This window comes from Cornus florida, unplaced genomic scaffold (genome assembly GCF_030987335.1).
Source record: "Cornus florida cultivar Cherokee Brave unplaced genomic scaffold, ASM3098733v1 CherokeeBrave_3.0.0_Hap2_Chr09, whole genome shotgun sequence".
NCBI lineage: Eukaryota > Viridiplantae > Streptophyta > Magnoliopsida > Cornales > Cornaceae > Cornus > Cornus florida.
This window is the reverse complement of record NW_026775579.1, coordinates 74,807,537-74,829,774: the sequence shown is the minus strand read 5'-3', so window position 1 is coordinate 74,829,774 and position 22,238 is coordinate 74,807,537. Positions and strand designations below refer to the sequence as shown.

The 22,238-nt window shown below is 37.8% G+C and overlaps 1 protein-coding gene across 1 annotated transcript; it reads left to right on the top strand.

The window, feature by feature from the left end:
* Positions 1–11,073: 11,073 nt before the first annotated feature.
* LOC132272882 (uncharacterized) lies at positions 11,074–11,490 on the top strand. The gene has a single exon (XM_059773959.1). It carries the CDS (start codon positions 11,074–11,076, stop codon positions 11,488–11,490), a length of 417 nt encoding a protein of 138 aa, XP_059629942.1.
* The last annotated feature ends 10,748 nt before the right edge of the window (positions 11,491–22,238 follow it).

Below are 22,238 nucleotides of genomic sequence, written 5' to 3'. Positions count from 1 at the left end.
CTAAGATACCTCCTAATGGAACTTGTGTGGTTGGAGTGAAGTCTTGAAGACTCCAATTCCACGAGCCACTGGAATTTGCAGTCTGATTAAGTCCATTAGTTTGTTTTATTATAGGAATTATTTCAGCCACACTTAATTTTAGAGATCATGCAAGCCGTCAAAGAGTACTGCTAAAGAAGTTGCTAGGGCATTGCATGATCTCTAAAATTGAGTAGAAAAAACACCCAAGTGCTTGAGGTGTTACTGTGTGTTACTATGATTTACAGTATCTATTAATTACACTAGAGGAACTTGAATATGCTGAATTTTGATTAACGGGGCGGAGCTTGGGACGGACCAACCCATGAATAGGCTCTCATAAAATTGGTTTCCTGATTATGCTTGGGTCTAGAGGTACAGATGAATTCACCGAAACTGTCAATCCAATCCCAATCAATGCAAACCACACAATTTAGTCTAATATCATGGATCAATGGTTTGATTATGAATCCAAAATTAGTGAAACAATTTGGTTCGATGAGTTAGGTTTACAGTTTAAATTTAGAAAAACCAAATCATATTACTTTTTTTTATTCTTTTACATACACATATTTGCTTTTATTTTGTTAGTTAATACTTTTTGGGCTGCTTTCTCTCTCTTCATGTTCCAACTCTTTTTGAACGGGTTACAAGTTGATTATTCTGATTTTTAGGTAATCTTTTGATGGATTTTCAGGTCCCTGCTTCTTTAATTAAGTTTAGTAAGTTGTAAGTCAATTAAGTCTCGTTTCTTTTCAAATTTTTTTTTTTTGGATTGGTTGGTTCAAAATTGTGTACATAAATTAATTTCCTTTTCCATTTTGAAATGTTGAAATTTGTGAAGAAAATTGTGTTCCATTAAGTTTCTATTTTAGAGGTAGGATTGATATGGTGACTCCTTGTAGACAAATTGTAATTTTGGTCCAAAGAGAAATTAAATTTTGAAGACTCTATAAATATAAATGAGTTTGGATAGAGAGAGTGAGAAGAGAGAAAATATATAAAGGGTTTAAGGGTGAGTGTTGTGAGAAAAGGAGACAGTATATGTAATTTGTGAGTGTATACATATAGTCTCAAAAAAGATTATGAGTGAGTGAGTGGAATTTTGATATGTACTTGTATATTCTCTTCCTTGATTTATAATAGTAAAATCTATTCCTCCCATGGACTAACTCTAGAGTTGGGGATGAATCATATAAAATATTGTGTTGTATATGAATATGTGTGAGCGTTATTTCTATATATGTTTATGTTAATGTTATGTGATGATACTTCTATTGTATGCGATAAAAATAGAATTTAACTCTCAACAACAATTTGAATGAATTGGAGGGAATTAATTATCGCCAATGGTCCTTTGTGTAGTTTGCTCTGGGACTTTACCCATTAGTGGAGGGTTGTTTCTGGTCATCTCTATTTAAGCTCGCGATGATGTATTAGAAGGTAGTTCTTTTATGAATATGAATGATATATGAGTCTTTGGCTTTTTAAGGAGTTCTTGTTGTTTTCCTTACTCGGTATTCCTTTAGTGGATTCCGCTATGAACCACTGGGTCATAGTGAAGCTCATCATAGTTCGAAGCATGCCACACCAAATTAATTAGGAAGATGAAGCGGTTAACCCCTTCAATCGTGCCCAAAATGTCTCATCGAGCAAAGAGACTTCTCTCCATCATCATGCTCGAAGGAATAACGTTTTTCAACGAGACTATGACATAATAGTTGAAATTTCAGAGTTTGAAGGAAGACAACATCCGGGGTGAATTTATAGATTGTCTCAATACCACTAAAAGAATTTTTTATTTCAAAGACATTTCAGGACACTGCAAAGCGAAGTTAATAGCCATCAAACTAAGAAACATGCCTCCATTTGGTGGGAACACCTTAAGAAGCAACAAGTTAATGAGTAAAATTGTAACATAGGAAAAAATGAAACAATTAAAGAGAGTTTCTGCCGGAAAACTATCGACAAGGTTCTTTCCTTCAATTTCACAATATAGGATCTTTTAGTTGAAGACTACATTGCTGAATTTGAAAATCTTATGATGAGGTGCGTGATGTTTTTGAACCGGAAAAATGAACTATTGCTCATTTTCTTGTGGGGTCTAAAATTGTGATATTGTCCAATTGCAACCTTATTAGACTTATAATGATGTTGGTAAACTTGTACTCAAGGTGAAAAGAAAAAAAAAAAAGAAAAAAAAGAAAGAAATGGTTATCAATCATGGATGATTAAAATGATTACTAGGTCGATTATTCATTACTAATGTATAGAGTGTAGGACTCATTTATCATAAAAGGAGATTTATAGGACTTATTTGTCTTTCAATAAAAGTAAAAAAATAGGACTTTATAATAATTTTTTCTAAAATAATATCGTGGGGAGCAATGGTGGAGTTATTATTATTATTATTATTATTATGTTTTGTAATTTATAGTTATGTAATTAGTTTTTTTTTTTTTTTTTTTTCAAATCATAGTATATAATACTAAAAACACATCTTATTCATTTTCTTTCATTTCAATGGGGCCAATTGCCCCCACTAACCGTTGAACAAAACCATTCCTGATGTGGGTCGCATCATGAAACGCGTAATAGCCGTGACTAATGACTATGGGTAGCACCCTATTGTAGGTGTGAATGTGCAACCAAACCACCGGTACTCTACTACTACAAGACGATGATCGATCACATTACATTGACTTGAGTCGTCTCGCGACATAATTTTAACGTTGACTGACTCCGTCAATACATCTTAGTACTTTTCTCTTCGATGATGTTTTTTCGTGCAAAATTTGCAATGTAGACCAATAAGTTGATTGTCAAAAAAGTCAGTATAATCAATGATAGGGTCCATCGAATGCTAATTTCCAATACAATTATGAGGTGGCTGGAGTACGTGTTGCTTCCTCTGCTTAGAAGGACCACCGGATATGGCTATTGTCGTCAAACTGGGAACTTAAATGAGTCAGTGTGTTATTAGGTGTTGTTCATGGCATCAACAGCTGAAGCGTTCACATGGCCACTTAATTTTTTTTTATTTTTTAATGAAGATCGAAAATATCACAAACTTTGTACAACGCTTTCATCCTCCTATTTCTTATTTCTTATTTTTCTTCATTTAAAGCTTTGTACTTAAAAGTAACGCTTGAATATGCTTTTGAACTGCCTATTTTGGCAAATGTTAAGCAATATCAATCACAAATTAAAATTAGTACCTCCCAAAAAGAAATGCTCCTATTATTGAAACAATCTGCCATTGGCAATATTTGTAGTTTGAAGAAGGACTAAATTGGATTAGACTTATGGAGTATGCTTAATTACTCACTGGTGGCTCAATCACAAATGTACACGTAACTTATAATAAAAAAATAAAAAAATAATTTTTAAAAAATAAATAAATTCAATCACCCTCACTAATTTCTTTATTCATTACTTTTTTAATTTTTTAATTATAAACTATATATATATATATATATATATATATATATATATATATATATTTGTGGTTGAATCACATTAACGATAAATAGAGATAATTATTTACTGATAAGTATGTAAGTACTGTGGATTTAAAGTAATAGGAAAATTTATCACAATAACTTTCATTATTGGCTGGGTAGTGTTTTGTTGAAGCACCCGGAGAGGAGAACCCATCCAATTATCCAAAGTTCCTTAGATTCTTTGTGATACTGATGTGACTTGCTAACTCATATGATGTAAATATTGGAATTCTTCCAATGATACTTACCCATAGAGGATTTCCTTAGTTATTTTAGTATCTAAAAAAAAAAAAATGGAGGAAGAAGAAGAAGATAAATAGGTTAACTAGGTATTGTTAAATTGAATGATTTGAAAATCTTGTATTATTGAATAACATTTACATAGTGTCACGTCCTAATTTTCTCTGTAAGACCCTCATACCGACAATATTTGTATAGATGATGTGAACAAAGATATGATTAAAAAAATACGATTTTAATACGACAGAATGTGTTCAAGCGTAAGAAATATACAAAGTGGTATCCAATTTTGAGTTTTAGAGTGCGTAATTATGAATTTTGTGATGACATTCAATTAAACTGTAAATCATTATAACCACTACCACCATCACATTCAAATATCATCAGAATCACCACACACAAGCACCATATTAAAAAAAATAATAATAAAAAATAAATAAATTGAAAGAAAGAAATAATCATAGTCAATTCATACTTGTATGTCCCCAACGCCACTAGAACCACCATCACAATAGAAAAAAATAAAAATAAAAATTTTAAAACAAAAAAATTAAAGATTAGGGTAGAGAACGAGGTTTAATGATGAAGACAGTTTTGTCAATTAACAGAGCTTATATTTTGTAAATTAATTGAATTAAAAAATTAGGAATAATTATGATATTTAAAATTACAGGGGTGTCATATTTAAAAAACCGTTAGACCCGCATTTGAATAATTGTTGAAAAGGAAAGATTCGATAGTAATACTACCAAATATTATTAGTTGTAAATATAATATTTGGAGGATATTTGCTGTAAATAGAATATTGGTCAAATACTGTAAATTAGGAAATTATTAATTAGGCAAGGTAGTTATGTGCGTGTATTCTCTCCTATAAAGAGAACCCGTGTAAACTTGTGAAATGTGCAAATACAGAGAAAATATTTATTCCATATTTCTTTTCTTTCAAGTTTATATGGTATTAGAGCCACCCTAAGAAAAAACTCTTAATTTTCTTTTCTGCATAATTTCTTCGCTAATCAGTCATGTTTGATGTTTCCCTATGTCAACCTCGCTTATCACAGCCCAGTCAACCAATCCGACAACCCAAGCCCCAGTACCAATTCTCACTCGGTTTAGATCACCAATATTCGCCTTAATGGTGACAATTATTTACAGTGGTCCTAGTCCGTTCGGATGTACATCAGAGGGCGGGGAAAGACCGGGTACCTGACGGGAGACAAGAAGGCACCAGCATCGAAGGACCTAACGTGCATTACTTAGGATGCAGAAAATTCAATGGTGATGACTTGGCTTGTGAACTCCATGGACGAGGATATTAGCTCTAACTATATGTGCTACTCCATGGCCAAGGAGCTCTAGGAAATCAGTCTCAGATCTACGAATTGACTCTAAAACTTGGTAAGATTCGACAGGGAAAAGACTCGATCACCAGGTATTTCAATTCATTGAAACGTTTTTGGCAGGACATGGATCTGTTCAATGATTATGAATAGAAATCCACTGAAGATGCCAATCACTACAAACGGACCATGGAGGCTCATCGCATTTACAAATTCCTTGCTGGGCTCAACGTAGAATTTAATGAAGTACGAGGACGGATCATTGGCAGGACTCCACTTCCTCCAATTGGTGAAGTGTTTGCTGAGGTTCGAAGAGAAGAGAGTCGCAGACATGTAATGTTGGGGAACAAGACTACCAACGGACATGTTGAGAGTTCTGCACTTATTGTTGCAGAGACTGCTGTTAATAAAGCAGTCAATTTTCAGCGAAAAACTGAAGAGAAGCCATGGGTCTGGTGCGACTTCTGCAACAAACCACGCCATACTCGGGAGAACTGCTGGAAAATCCATAGAAAACCAGCGAATTGGAAGAGTAGCAAGCCTGGTGACAGAAATAGGCGTGTGGTTCTTACTACTAATGAAGTTGAGACAAGTCCTTTAAGCAAGGAGCAGATGGATCACCTTCTGAAGCTGCTGAAATTTAATTCCTCATCTGGTATTCCTAATGTTTCTCTTGCATAAATAGGTAGTGTACTTAATGCCCTTTATTGTTGTTTAAATTATACTCCATGGTTCATCGATTTTGGAGCCTCTGATCATATGACTAGCCTTTCCAATCTTTTTAGCACTTAGTCACCATGATCTAGCCTTGAAAAAATTAGAATTGTAGATGGTAGTTTCTCACCTATTGTAGGAAAAGGTTTGATAAAATTATCCTAGAATATAGATCTTAAATCTGTTCTCTATGTCCCTAAACTAGCTTGTAACCTTTTATCTGTGAGTAAACTAACCAAAAAATCTAATTGTCGTGTAATTTTCTGTGATTCTTACTGTGAATTTTAGGACCAAAGCTCGGGGAAGAAGATTGGCAGTGTTAAGATAATAGATGGACTTTACTACTTTGATGGGGACTTCTCCAGTAATAAAAAGGCTCAGGGCCTTAGTAGTGTTAGTTCTAACTCTGTTTATGAACAAATAATGTTTTGGCATTTAAGACTAGGACATCCTAGCTTTCCATATCTTAAACATTTGTTTTCTACTTTATTCAAAGGTTTGAATTGTTTATCATTCTATTATGAAAGTTGTTGCTTATCTAAGAGTCATCATACTACTTATTTGCCAAAAGCTTATACTTCTTCAAAACCATTTTATTTAATACATAGTCATATTTGGGGACCTTCAAGAGTCACTATTATCTCTAGAAAAAAAAAATGTTTTGTTACTTTTATAGATGATCATACCCGTTTATGTTGAGGAACAACACCTATGTCTAGTTATCCATCCTAGGCGATATACGCGCCCTAACCATGGTCATGAGACTCAAGCTCATTCCACGGCATCGTATAATATATATATAAAGTCCGAACTCCTCCTAATACAATATACCATCCATCTGTGTAGTGGTCTGATATATGTATAACCAATCCATCCTGAAACCATAGTAGGTCATTCAATTCACAATTGATATGACACATGTAGGTGTTGGACTTAACCTTTATGATTAATCCATACCTTAATCCAAATTTAGGTAGGCTTAGTGTCTGAACTAATTCGTACCTAGTATGACACCGTCCCATACCGGTGCATACCATCCTCCAGTTTACATAGTTAATAACATAGTATATCTATTTATTAACCACATCCCAGAATAAGCATAAATATTGTTTAGCATGTATACAACCAATTTATGCCTCCAATATAACATTTAGATATCCCATTGCAGTTCTTTATAAAAATACAAGACTGTACACTTAGCTCCTCCAGTTAGCGTAGTTTGACGAAAACAGTATCAGATACTAACCAACCATACTCCAAAATTTGCATAAATATAGTTTAACATGTGTATAACTAAATTGTGCCTCCAATAACAATTTTAGAATCCCAGTTCCAATCCTTTAAATTAACAAATCAAGATTATATAATTTATTTCTCCATATAATACCATAACTGATGCGTTTTATGTTAGTTTGTAAACATCAGTTAATTCCAGCTAAGAACACATATATTTTAACAGTCATATGCTCCTAACACAACTAACAATATGATTCATAATTTAAGATCATGCAATAAAACCAACTGCTACAACAGTAAGCAGCGTAATGTAAATATTTAACCATTCACCTACGAGCCCTCTATTTAATCTTAAATTAATTCCTATCCTCAATAACTGAATGTAAACTTGCTTCTTAACATTATTATAAGTCTCAAACACATATTTACAGCATTCAGTTGCTTCAAACAGTTCCAGAAAATTCAATTTCAGCCAAACGAACCACAAAAAAAATAGTTTCTGGACCTTTTAAGAGAGAGCAGGCTCTAGAAATTAAAAGAGCCTGCTCTTCTTTTCTTCAGAGCTGGCTCTAGGCTCATTAGAGCCGGCTCCACAACATCCTAGAGCCGGCTCTACCTTCTAGGAGCCGGCTCTAAGGGGTTATAAGAGCCTGCTCCCTTTTCCCCTTAGCAGTTTCGTCCGCTTCGTCGTCTTCTCTATTTTCTGTGAGTACCAGTTCTTGTAGAAATTTTTAGTGCATGTTTTAAGGCCTAATTTAGTTCCAGATTGATTGTAAAACAATGATATATCACCAACTAGAATTGAAAACAAAATACTACACAACGAAGCCAAATTACAGAACTACAGTTTATTTACTATCTTTCTGAAACAACGAAGAACAGGTTCAATTCCACGAAGTTAAATATTGATTAAATATGCATAAAAGTTGTAATTAAGCCTTAGTTTAATCCCTGGAGTCTTCCTAACCATGCACAGAACACAGATTAGAGAGATAGAGAAGAACAAGACTTGCCTTGAGTTTCAGACTTTAAAACTCTAATTCCACAGTTTATGGTGTCTTCCTTGAACTGCTTTGCCAATTCCCTAAGTTCACGCTCTGTTTCTTAGCAGCCCTTGGTGATACAGACGTAGCTTTATGTTTTCTAAAACCCTAAACCCCAGTATGAACATGTATATATAGGCTTCACTTTACCAAATCCTATTCCAACTCTGACTATAAGTCGGCCAACGATAAATCCTAAAACCTTAAATTTAGATAAATAAAATAATTACACTGTGAAAAACTTAAACATTTAAATTCAACCAATTAAATTAAATAAATTAAATTAAGTCAATATAAAAACAACCCATTAACATAAAAATGAAAAATACTCAATTAATCAATTCAAACAAAACCAAAACCAAAACCAAAACCAATTAAAATAACAACTAAATAAAATCACAATTAATTCAAACATTCCAGCAAGCAAATAATCACTTAAATAAAATAAAACGCAATTAAACAAATAAATAAATACCAATTAAATACATGTCACATAGGTAAACAATTAAATAAACTAATTAAACCAAATAATCACGCAAAAATACAATAAAAATAATAAATAAATGCCGAGACTATCCTTTTAAAATTAGGGGTATTACAATTCCTTATTTATACAAGTGTGGGCCTATGTGGAGGGAAAAAATCCCCTCCAATAAGATTAGTCCATGTCATCACGGAGGCAGGTCTGTTTTCCGAAAAGCCCGTCATGCTCAAGCCCAAAGTGAATGTACTCCTAGCCCAGGATCACTGTTATTGGCTCTCTTACTTTTATCCGAGCCAAATCAAGAGAGTGTTAACCCGATCTGCTCATTTCAAACATCTGGCCTATTATTCAAGCCCATCCGGTTAATGCTATAGCTAGCCCAGTTATTCAAGAATGAACGAATCCTACTTGCTGAAGGATTTACCATAAAAAGAGAACTTTGCAATAGAAAGTTCTACACGAAGCAAGTTCTATGGATGGAAAATTAAACAATGGAAAGAACTTTAATTGTAAAGAATGTATACATAGAAAGAATTGGAGGACAAGTAATGCGAGTCTTACCATAACTCGACTACTTTTTATGTATAAATAGAGGCCAAGACCTCCAATAAAAGGGGACCAAAACGTACAATCAATTCTACGATTCTTTATACACTATTCATATTTGTTTTTATTATTTTTTGAGTGAGTTGTTTTATTTTTCTCAATCATTATTGGTTGAGCAAAATTTTGCACCTACACTTTGGCGCCATCTATGGGAATCGTGTGCAAATATATTCCCACTCTTGTTTCAAGTGAATCTTGCTACTACCATCTGGAATGTCGAATGGAGGATCTTCAACAGATCAACAGATGGAGTTGATGCAGAAGATGCGTGAAGAGTTTTTACATCAGTTTGACATACTTCGTCAAGCAAACGAAGCTAGCGTGGCTTAGATCGCCTTGCTTCAATAGCAGAATAACACTCTGCAAATGGCGATGGCTCAGTTGGCACCACCGCCACCACCAGGTGATACGATAGTACCCCCTAATCAGAATATTCCTCCAGTTAACGAGCTTGAACCTAATGGGGCACGACCTAATGAGGCTCAGCCAAACGAGGTTCAGCAACAGCAGAGGGCAAGGTCCGAGGTAGTCGCTTTAGACAACTTCCCTCGTTGTACGTAGGACGAGCAAGCCGAGTCTAGCCATAAGCTCACACTATGGTCCAATGGTATTCCAGATGGTTCAGGTGTTCAGGATGCCTTTGATGAGAAAAGACTCCTGAAGATTTAGACACCCGCTGAGATAGCCAGAGAGCACAAAAACTCCCAGGTGAAGACTCCTTTCACTAACGATCTATATATGGTTGAGAGGTTCAAGAAATTTACCATGCCTTCTTTTACTCAATTTGACGGTACGAGAGATCCTTCTCAGCACCTGGCTCATTACACCCAAAAGATTGCTTTGGATGACCGTAATGATCCTTGGATGTGTAGAGTTTTTCCTACCAGTTTGATAGGAGCAGCACTAGAGTGGTTCAGGAATAGGCCATACAAGTCCATCCCGGATTATGTAACTCTGTGCACCATGTTCCTAGCACAATACTGTAGAAATAAGAACAAAAGAAGAGTATTGCTACCCTCTTCACCGTAAGGCAAAAGAAAAGGGAAACACTGTAGAATTTCTTATCTAGATTCAACATGGAAGCCTCGAAAATAACAGACTGTCATCCCGCGATTGCTATAGAAATATTTAAACTTGTAATAATTCAGGGGACGAAGTTTCATACTTCCTTGGTCAAATATTCTCCTCCCGACATGCAGACTCTCAATGCCAGGGCCCAAATCTACATCCGGCTCGAGGAAAATGTAGCACACCGAGCGCAGCACACCACCCTCATGACAGTAGAGAACAAGCCTCGGGAGAGAATTCCAAATTCAAAAATCCAAAAAAGCCAGCGCGCCTCAACGCCGATCACCCAGGCACCTAAGAAGGGGCAAAGGGTAGAGGAAGGGTTTACACCTCTCCGAACTACCTTGGCTCGGCTCTTCCAGGAGAATAAGATGAGGTTCACAGCCCTGCAGCCAATGAAGCAACCCTTGGAGCAGAGGGACAAAAACAAGCATTGCGCTTATCATTGAGATTATGGGCATTCAACCAATGATTGCAGATCCCTTAGGCGACAAGTGGAAAATATGATAGCCAGAGGTGAGTTGGTAGATTACCTCATGACGAAGGAATATGTGAAGCCCCGCGAGGTCTATCCTCGCAAGGTAAAAGGTACTCAAGTAAAGGTCATTCATGCAATACATGGTAGATCTGAAGATGATCAAGAGTTAGAGGAGGTATACAGATCCAGATTGAGGGTAACCCATAATCTCAGGAAGTTATCCTCGGTCAATGCTATCGCCTCGGGCAGCATCAATATTGGATTCGGCGATGGCGACCTATCCAGAGTTTAACTCCCCCACGAGGATCCATTGGTCATCAGTCTTTTAGTGGCGAATTACATGATCAAGAGGGTTTTGATAGACCCAGGGAGTAGTGCCAACATCATCACAAAAGTGGTCTTTGAGCAGCTAGAGATCCCGTCATCATCAATTCGACCTACCTCCAGCCCATTGATGGGGTTCGATGGTACAAGAGTAGATCCCCTTGGGGTAATAAACTTATTAGTAACTGTGGCGAAGAGAACTCTGAAGGAGAACTTTGTCTTAACAGAGATCCACCCTTCCTATAATCTCATCATGGCTGGATCCACCCTTCATCAGGTGATGCGGTGCTTATCTTCGGATGAAAAAGAGGTTATTAATCTATGGGCCGATCAAGTCGCTGCGAAAGAATGCTATATGCTGACACAGGCTGAAGCAAAGAAGGTGTCTAGACAACCTCAACCAGGCATGACTCCCAGAGATGCACTCAAATAGCAATTACAGAGCCCTCTGCCCAAGTATCTTAAGGTAGAGGAGGAAAAAGAAACTGCGAAGCCTACCGAGGAGATCCTCGAAGCCATAGAAGTTATCCTCGACAACCCCTAGAAGATCACTTATCTAGGCTCTTCTTCTACATCCGAAGAAAAGGAAGCATTAATTGATGTCATTCGGAGCAATGCAGGTGCTTTTGCATGGGATCATTCGGACATGATAGGGATCGATCCTTTAGTCTCCTGCCATAGCCTGAAGGCAGATCCGGAGTTCAAACCGGTGAAGCAGAAACACCGAAGGTTTGCCCCTGAGCGCAATCATATTATAGCTGAAGAAGTGAACAAGTTGTTGCAAGTAGGTTTCATCCGAGAGGTGCAATATCCATAATGGCTGTCAAATATGGTGGTCGTCCAAAAGAAGAATGGGAAGTGAAGGGTTTGCATAGACTATACCAACCTCAACAAAGCTTGCCCTAAAGATAACTTCCCTCTGCCGAAGATAGATCAGATGGTTGATGCCACTACGGGCTACAAGAGGCTTACATTCCTCGACAAGTACTAAGGATATAATCAGATTCCGATGAATCCAGAAGATGAAGAAAAAATTGCTTTCATTACAGAAAATGGCACTTATTGTTACAGGGTCATGCCCTACGGGCTGAAGAATGCCGCGGCCACTTATCAACGCCTTGTCAACAAGATCTTCGACAACTTGTTAGGGAAGACGGTTGAAGCATACATAGATAACGTGGTGGTCAAAAGTGTAAAGAAGGAAGACCATCCGAAGCACCTCCAGGAAGTTTTCAACACTTTAAAGAAGTACAACATGAAGTTGAATCCTTCCAAGTGCTCCTTTGCAGTATCATCAGGTCAGTTCCTCGGCCATATAGTGAATAAGAGAGGGATAGAGGTAAGCCCAGCTCAGGCTAAGGCCCTCATGTAGAATCAGGAACCAAAAACTCATAGGGAGGTGCAAGTTTTTACCGGTCGGATCGTAGCTCTCAGCCGGTTTATATCTCGATTATCAGATAAGTGTAAACCATTCTTTGATGCTATAAGATCTTAGAATAAGGATATATGGGAGCCTTAGCAGCAGGGGGGGCCTCAACCAGTTGAAACGATATATGGCCGAACCTCCAATTCTATCCGCTCCAAAACCTGAAGAAGTTCTTATTATGTATTTAGCAATTTCTAACATAGTGACAAGAGCAGTGCAAATTAGAGAGGAAAGAAAGAATCAATACCCAGTCTTCTACACAAGTAAGACAATGACAGATGCAGAGATACGGTATAGCAAAGTAGAGAAAATCATCCAAGCTTTGGTTTATGTAAAGAGGAAGCTTCGACATTATTTCGAATCTCATAGCATTGTGGTGCTCACCAACTACCCTATACGGGGTATACTTTCTAAGTCGGATTTATCTGAAAGAATTACCAAATGGGCCATCGAGCTCAGTTCCTTCGACATAACCTATGAGCTGAAGGTGTCACACAAAGGACAGGCCTTAGCAGATTTTCTTCTAGAATACGAGGACACTCCCGAAGAACCAGAACTCCCTGAACCACAGTGGGAGCTTTGGGTTGATGGTTCCTCGAATCAAACAAGTGTAGGAGTTAGGGTTGTTGAGTTAACACTCGAAGGCTCCAAAATGCAGCAGTCAATTTGTCTGAATTTCCCTGCTACTAATAATGAGGCCGAATATGAGGCATTACTTGCTGGTCTTCGATTGGCTAGTAGCCTTCAGGTACGGTGTTTAAAAGTTTTTAGTGATTCACAACTTGTTATAAATCAAGTGATAGGTCAGTATCACCCCAAAGAGGAAAGGATGAATACCTACAAAGAAACTGTGAAGAATGTTACACGAGGATTCGATCGCGTCGAATTCCACTAGGTACCTCATGTTGAGAATGCTGATGCAGATCAATTGGCCATAGCAGCGTCATCCTCAAATGAAGATCTGACTCAAATTGTGCCAATTGACATCGTGGACGAACATAACATTAACCTTCAGCAAGAGGTAATGGTGATTCCAGCCATTCCGCGAGAGCCATGCTGGATTGATCCATTGGAAGCCTACCTCAAGTATGGTACTCTTCCAAACCAGAAAATTGAGGCGCGGAAGCTCAGACTCACCGCAACTAAATATGCCATCATCAACAACTAGTTGTACCGCAAGTCATTTTCAGGTCCTTACTTGAAATGTTTAAGGCCCACTGAGGCTCTTGTGGTATTGAAGCAGATTCATGACAAAGATTGCGGCAACCACTCTGGGGGAAGATCCCTCACACATAAGGTTCTAACTCAAGGCTACCTTTTGGCTATATTTGGCTCGGAAAGCTGAAGAGTACGCCTGAAGATGTGATAAATGTCAGCGCCACGGTCCAATGAAACATCGACCTACCATAGATTTGCACGCAATGGCAAATCCATGGCCATTCGCACAGTAGGGGATTGATATGGTGGGCTCTTTACCCAAGACCGTGGAACAAAAAGAATACGTGTTGCTAGCTACAGACTACTTCATAAAATAGGTGGAAGCCGAGGCTTATTCAAGTGTGACCCATGAGCAGGTAAAAAGTTTCATTTGGAACAATATCATTTGTCGGTTTGGGGTACCAAAAGTCATTATGATGGACAATGGTAAGAACCTCGACAATAAGAGTACAAGAAAATTCTTCGCTGAACATGGAATTATACAAAAGCTAGCTGCGGTCAGTCATCCACAAGGGAATGGACAGGCTAAAATAACTAACCGAGCCATTTTCAGTTGTTTAAAGAAGAAGTTGGAAAAACTGAAAACAAAATGGTACGAGAATCTCCCTTAGGTGCTTTGGGCGTACTGAACCACTCCACAACAACCCACGAGGGAAAGTCTATTTGCCATGGCCTATGGTTCTGAAGCTGTAATCCTAACTGAGGCGGCAGTTCCAACCCTTCGAACATTCTCGCTACTTGAAGGACACAATAGATAACAGCTTGAACACAGCCTTGATCTTCTTGACAAGAAGAGGGATGTTGCAGCAATTAGGCTTGCTTCATATCAGCAACAGTTGCGCAGCAGCTATGACAAACGTGTCAGGCTCAGGAGCTTTGTGGTAGGCGATTGGGTTCTGAAGTAAGAGACAGCTCATGTAAAGAAAATGGAACCTAATTGGATCAGACCCTATAGGGTTACCGAAGTAGTGGGGAAGGGAGCATACCATTTAGCCGAAGCTGACGGGCGTCCCATTGCGCGTCCTTGGAATGCAATACACCTTAAAAGGTACTACCATTAGATAAGTTTGTCAATTTTACAAGAATTTCTTCACAAATAAGGCTGCTTATGCCCACAGTTAGCAAATTTATTTCTTTATGTTACTTCTATCATATTCGATGTGGGGGCCATACTAGTACCCTACCCTATAATTATGTGATTTTCATGCATTTTTATGCGTACACATTATGCAATTTTTATGCCAAGACGCATTATGCAATTTTTATGCCAAGAAGCAATGCCAAAACTAAGATATCAAGAGGTATTCTTCACAATAAATCTTTTTATTTAAAGCTTTTTATCCCACATCGATAAAAAAGTACGTTTTGCATTCTGTTATATATGGGAATATTAAAATAGTTGAGTGCAGTGTAAGGAGGGCTCACTGGTATTGAAAGCGGCCAAGCCTAATACCAGAGGCATTCCTTACACTGACCTTTTTGTAAAGATGGAGTTATTGACCTATATTTGATGAAATCTAATCTATGTCCCACATCGAATAAAACTAGAAAAGGGATGAAGTTGATATATACATAATCCACTACGTCTAGTTGCCAAGAAGAGAGTCTCAGTGGAAGAAAGTCTCCAAAAAATGAATAGGAAACTTCCCAGCCACTGTTACTCGCTTTCTTGGCCTCCTATCGTTTTTGAGTCTTTGGCTTCATGACAGGTTATTCGAAAAAAAAATAATATATATACGAATGGTTTAGCTAACTTCTCCTCAGGCACAGCACTGAGGAGTCATTCGCTTCAGACCCTAGTGTCCGGCTCAGCACACCTCCCCTTAGGCTCAACGCCAGGGAGTAATCCATTTGCTTCGAACCCCAAGTGGTCGGTTCAAAAATTTTTCCCTCAGGCTCAGCGCCGAGGAGTCATTTGCTACGGACCCTAAGTGTCCGGTTCAACAAAATTTCCTCTCAGGCTCAGCACCGAGGAGTCATTCACTTCAGACCCTAAGTGTCCGGCTCAGTACACCTCCCCTCAGGCTCAGCGCCGGGGAGTAATCCATTTGCTTCGGACCCTAAGTGTCTGATTCAGCAAAATTTCCCCTCAGGCTCAGCGCCGGGGAGTAATTCATTCGCTCAGGACCCTAAGTGTCCGGTTCAGCAAAATTTCCCCTCAGGCTTAGTGCCGGGGAGTAATTCATTTGCTACGGACCCTAAGTGTCCGGTTCAGCAAAATTTCCCCTCAGACTCAGTGCCGGGGAGTAATTTATTCGCTACAGACCCTAAGTGTCTGGTTCAGCAAAACTTCCCCTCAGGCTTAGCGCTGAGGAGTCAATTATCTCAGGCTTTAAATTGCCTGGAACAAATGTCTTATAGAGGTCGTACTCACTGACTCTGAGCTCAGTAGTATGAGCCACAAGGTTATCCCACATCGAAAAAATACAAGAAGAAACAAGTATATACATACTTATTTCACACAAATCCATTTCAAAGAAGGGTTCCTTTGACGGTTAAATCACCAAAAGGATAAACAATCCTTCGATATCAGGTAAACTGTCAAAAGAGATCCCTTCTTCACATCTTATTTATTTTTGCTTCGGACTATAATAAATGTTGAACCCTCAGACAGGGTAATTTCTTTAAAATATTCACATTCAATAAAGGGTGTGTGATATTAAAGACATTCAAGAATATTCAGTTGAAGCAAAATTAAGGCTTCACAGCCTAAGAAACATAGTTATATCATTCATAGTTATATCATTCCAAAAATTGTTTCATTACAAAAAACGAGGTTACACGATCCTACTTCCTCTTCGGATCAAACGGAGCAGATTCAAAAGCGTCCACCACAGCTGGACTCGATGCTGGAAGAATTGAAGGGCCAGGAGCAACTGTAGGAGTTGGTGCACTAGGAGCTGGAGGGACTTCAGGATAAGCCTTCACCATCTCAGTAAAGAGCACTTCAGCTTCCTGAGCCTTCGGACCCTCATCATAGGGGAAAGACACCCCCATATGAGCATCAAAAGCCTCGGGATCTATTATTTTCTCGCCTGAACCTTGATTAAAGCCGGACTTATAGGCCTTGGCGCTAGACAAGCGCACTAAACTGGAGTAACGCCCCTGTATTTGCCTCCCTGTAATGATGCAGGTGCTAAGGGCATTGTTCAAATGCTGAACCTCAGCCTCCAGTAACTCCACTTTCGCATCTGAAGCAGCCAGACGTTTCTTATACACATCCCTAGCTTCATATGCAATTTGTGCATTCGCAATGGCATGAGATGCCTTCTTCTTAAAATTGCTGAGGTCCTTCTCTAGCTTCTGAAGGGAGGAAGACTGAGCTTCAGCAGTGGCACAAAGAGCCATGGTGTGATACAGGCCCTGCATCATTAGATAGTAACAATAACGATGTGCATCATCAGATAGTAACAATAACGATGTAAGTAAATTGGCGAGATAATTACGAAAATGGAAGAAGAAGGGAGGAGCAAACCTCTATGGCACGAATAGGGGCAGAAGGGAGTAGCTGGTCTAATCCTATTCTACCAATAATCTCTTCGTCTTTGGGGAGCCACATTCCCTGAGCAACAGCTAGCGCCGTAGATGGGTCAATGATCATAGAATCACCAGTATGGAGGATTGATTTTTCAGCCCTCGAGAAAGAAGGAGTCCAAGGTGCCCCAGCGTCAGCCAGGACGTAAACTCTGACCTCCTCTTCAGGATGAGTCTCCTCAGCCTTCTTTCCTTTACTTTTTGGATTGGAAACACTCTTGGATTTCATGGAAGAAGACGTTAATCTCGCCTTCTTACGCAGAGGGATTTCATCAATCTCCTTCTCTTGTTCATTTAAGCGCAATATAATCAATAGGGCACTCTCTGCAGCCTTTCTCTTTAAAGCTTCAGCCCTTTGCTTTTCTTCCTCTGTCATTGGGAAGCTATCAAAAGAGGGGAGTGAGAGGTTCATGAGGTCTGCAGTCACGGCTCTAGAAGCAATTGCTTTAAGGTTTGAGGAGGTAAGCAAGTCCTCAACAGAAGGAGGCTCTTTCCAAACCTACTCTTCCAGAAAGGAAAGCCTCTTTTTGGCAGCAAAGGAGGGGAATGTCACTGAAAAAACACTAAGAAACTCGTAAATATACCGAAAGAATAAGACTCGACATGGGAAATAGCCAGAACAATCTTTATGAAGAGAGGGGGGACGTTCTATACCTAACTTCCCAAGCTTGTGTGGGATTGGGAGTTTGCTCGATTGAGGGACGACCCATCTCTCTTTAACAATTATCATCCTCTCTTTCCACTTCTTTTCAGAAGTAAAGAGGTCTGTACATATCCTCTGGTTCAAGGGATAGGTAAAATAGAAGTGACCAGGTTCGGTTCCATGCTTGGAAATAGTGTAAGTAATTAGCAAGTCAGTCAGAGTCAGGTCAAGACTCTCCAGCCATCGGCGAATTAGGAGTGCCGAGATTATTCGAAGGAAGTTAGGGTTTACTTGTGGGGGTGCAACCCCTAATTTGTTAAAAACAAAATGGTAAAAAGGGTGAAGGGGGAATCTAAGAGCATTGAGATGCCCAATAGAGAGGAGCAACTTGTCTTCCCCGCCGCCCTCGCCGGTACACAAATCGGCACCCTTGGGATATTCTACAATTTCTACTCGCTCGGGAATCTCAAAATCTTCCATTACGGATTCAATGGAAAACTTAATATGACGAACAGATAAAATTGAATCTTTTTCTTCCTTTGTAAAAATATTGTCCGACCCAGAGGTGGTTGCCCCGGCCTGGATTGGAGAAACATCCGGCTGATTAGCCGAGTCATTTGCAGACCTAAGGAAGTTCGAAACCCTAGGAGGAGGAACCCTAATGAGATTAGGGGAAGACGAGGGCGTGGACTCAGAGTCCACAATTTCTATGTGTTCAGGAGTAGTCAAAGTACTTATAATGCAAGATTGGAAGAAAGAGAAGAAAAACTAACCTGGAGATATGAGAATGTGAAGAACTCGAAGGATGAAACGAGCGCAGTAAGAACAAAAGCAAGTCTTGAAGAAGTCCTTGAGACAGAATAACAATAGACGCAAATGGAAACACCTCGTGCGAAATGTGGCAACTGCACAACTTCAATTCCCTTTTAATTAGGAGTCGTAGTCCAATTAAAGAGGAATTGGGGGCAAAGTGTGGAGGGAAAAAATCCCTTCCAATAAGATTAGTCCATGTCATCACGGAGGCAGGTCTGTCTTCCAAAAGGCCCATCATGCTCAAGCTCAAAGTGAATGTACTCCTAGCCCAGGATCACTGTTATTGGCTCTCTTACTTTTATTCGGGCCAAATCAAGAAAGTGTTAGCCCGATCTGCTCATTTCAAATATCTGGCCCATTATTCAAGCCCATCCGGTTAATGCTATAGGTTGCCCAGTTATTCAAGAATGAACGAATCCTGCTTGCTGAAGGATTTACCATAAAAAGAGAACTCTACACAAAGCAAGTTCTGTGGATGAAAATTTCAACAATGGAAAGAACTCTAATTGTAAGGAATGTATACATAGAAAGAATTGGAGGACAAGTAATGCGAGTCCTACCATAACTCTACTACTTTTTATGTATAAATAGAGGCTAAGACCTCCAATAAAAGGGGACCAAAACATACAAGCAATTCTACGCTTCTTTATACACTGTTCATATTTGTTTTTATTAGTTTTTGAGTGAGTTGTTTTATTTTTCTCAATCATTATTGGTTGAGCAAAATTTTGCACATACACCTAACAATTCGCAAGTAATTGATACAACAATCATTTTCTATAAAATATTAAAAAAACATGTAATCCGGATATGTGTTCAAAAATCATTATGTTATGATGCGTGGTGTGGTGTTTCTTACTGCAGTTATTTTTTAGTTTACTTATGCTTGTAGTCATAGTTATTTTCCTTTACAGTGTATTTATGCCTCGTGGGAAAGACTTTGTATAGTTGTATTGCAATTGTTAATTGAAAGAAGTAGAATCAATGATAGGGTCCACCAATGTTTATTTGGAATGCAAGTATCAAATTGGAGATGCCTATACAAAATTCTCAAAATTAAGTCTTCAAACTGGGAACAGAGCACTTAAATGGCTTCACAATGTGTTATTAGGCTACCACTACTGTTCATGGCATCAACAGCTCAAATACTAATATGACCCCTTTCTTTGATCTTTACAAACTTCTTTCTTTGATGAAGATTGAAAATATCACAAACTATTACTTTCGATTTTTGAGGACTTCATTTTTTTGTGAACAAGACGTTCTGCAATGACACGGCTAATCCAGATTGGAATTGAATCTAAAAACTTTGCATTAATTTGAGAGCTTCATACAAACTCAGCTACATCAAAATTGAGAAAAATCAGTTGCATGTATTGTTAAAGCTATTTGCTAAGCAAATATACTAGTGACAACTTTAGAATAACAATTAAAATTAGTGATTAGTACTTCTCACAAAAGATTTATTGTTGAAACAACATGACTGGCATTTATAATTTGAAAAAGCACGGAATGGATTAGGATTTTTGGAAAAAAAAATCCCAATTTTAATCGAATTTAATGTATCGAATGTGATTATTCAAAATAATAGATTGAGTTCTGCTACATCGCTCGACTACTCCAACAATCCTCAGAGGCTGTGGTGGGTCCCACATCCGCCTTCGAGTAGCCTGTGACCTTGTGAGTAGTCATCGCTAGCTAGCCGAGTATTATAGAGTTTTCTAAAATAATATCCAAGTAGGAAATGACTTTGTGAGTAGCATCGCTACCCGTGTATTATTGAGTTTTCCAAAATAATACTCGTATCTAAATAGGAAACTCATCACAACTTTCATTGGCTAGGTGGTGTTTTGTTAAAGCCCTGCAGTTCACAAGTTTAAGCCATTGAATTATCCAATGTTCTGGCCTCCATTGGCTTTCGAGAAGCCTGTGACTTTGTGAATAATTATCGCTAGCGAAATATTATAGAGTTTTAATTACAAAATAATATCTAAATAGGAAACTCATCACAACTTTCATTGGCTGGGTGGTGTTTTGTTGCAGCCCCGTAGTTCACAAGTCTGGTGGACTAGTCATGCCATTGAATTATCAAGACATTTGGTAATAAAATTGTATGATAAATTAGGTAGATTTATTAATTGATTATTTTCGTGTTATGTTATTTATTTTGTTTATTCTTTTGGCTTAAATAGCATTACTTTTTTAAAATAATAATTCTTTTCAAGTGAAAAACAAGGTAGATATATATATATATATATATATATATATATATTTGGTCATGAAAAACAAGGCAGAGTAACCAATTTGAGTGGAAGATGAATTATAAATTTGAATGAAACTTTAAGGAATGTGCTTGTTTGAATATGAAAAAATAAATAAATAATATTGATCCTCTCATTTAAAGATCTTCAGCTGAAAATAATAAAATATGAGTAATGATACTCATACAGAAGACATATAGTGAATTACCTAACTAAATAATTTTTTATTGATGTTTTTTACAAGTGCAGGACCTCACTTCCTTATTTGTAATAATTCCTTATTTATACAAGTGTAGGTTTAACAATTTACTGCAAGTAATCAAAATAACAATTATTTTCTATAAAACATTTAAGGAACATGTAATCCGGACATGTGTTCAAAAATCATTATGTTATGATGCTTGGTGTTTCGTATTGCAGTTAATTTTTAGTTTATTTATGTTTGTAGTCACAGTTATTTTCCTTTACAGTGTATTTATGCCCCGTGGGAAAGACTTGTATAGTTCTCTATTGCAATTGTTAATTGAAAGAAGTAGATTCAATGATAGGGTCCACTAATGCTTATTTAGAATGCACGTACGTAGTATCAAACTGGAGATAACTATACAAAATTCTCAAAATTAAGTCTTTAAACTGGGAACAGAGCACTTAAATGGCTTTACAATGTGTTATTACGCTGCCAGTACTGTTCAGGGCATCAACAACTCAAGTACTTCTTTCTTTGATCTTTACAAACTTCTTTCTTTGATGAAACTATTACTTTCAATTTTTGAGGACTTCAATTTTTTGTGAACAAGACGTTCTACAGTGATACGGCTAATCCAGATTGGAATTGAATCTAAAATTTGCATCAATTCGAGAGCTTCATACAAACCCAGCTACATCAAATTTGAGAAAAATCAGTTGCATGTTTTGTTAAGGCTATTTGCTAAGCAATACACTAGTGACAACTTCAAAATAACAATTAAAATTAGTGATTAGTACCTCCCACAAAAGATTGATTGTTGAAACAACCTGACTGGCATTTATAATTTGAAAAAGCACTGAATGGATTAGGCTTTTTGGGGAAAAAAAAATTCCCATTTTTAATCCAATTTAATGTATCGAATGTGATAATTCAAAATAATAGATTGAGTTCTGCTACATCACTCGACTATTCCGACAGTCCTCAGAAGCTGTGGTGGGTTCCACATTCGCCTTTGAGTAGTCTGTGACTTTGTGAGCAATCATCGCTAGCCGAGTATTATAGAGTTTTCTAAAATAATATCCAAGTAGAAAATGACTTT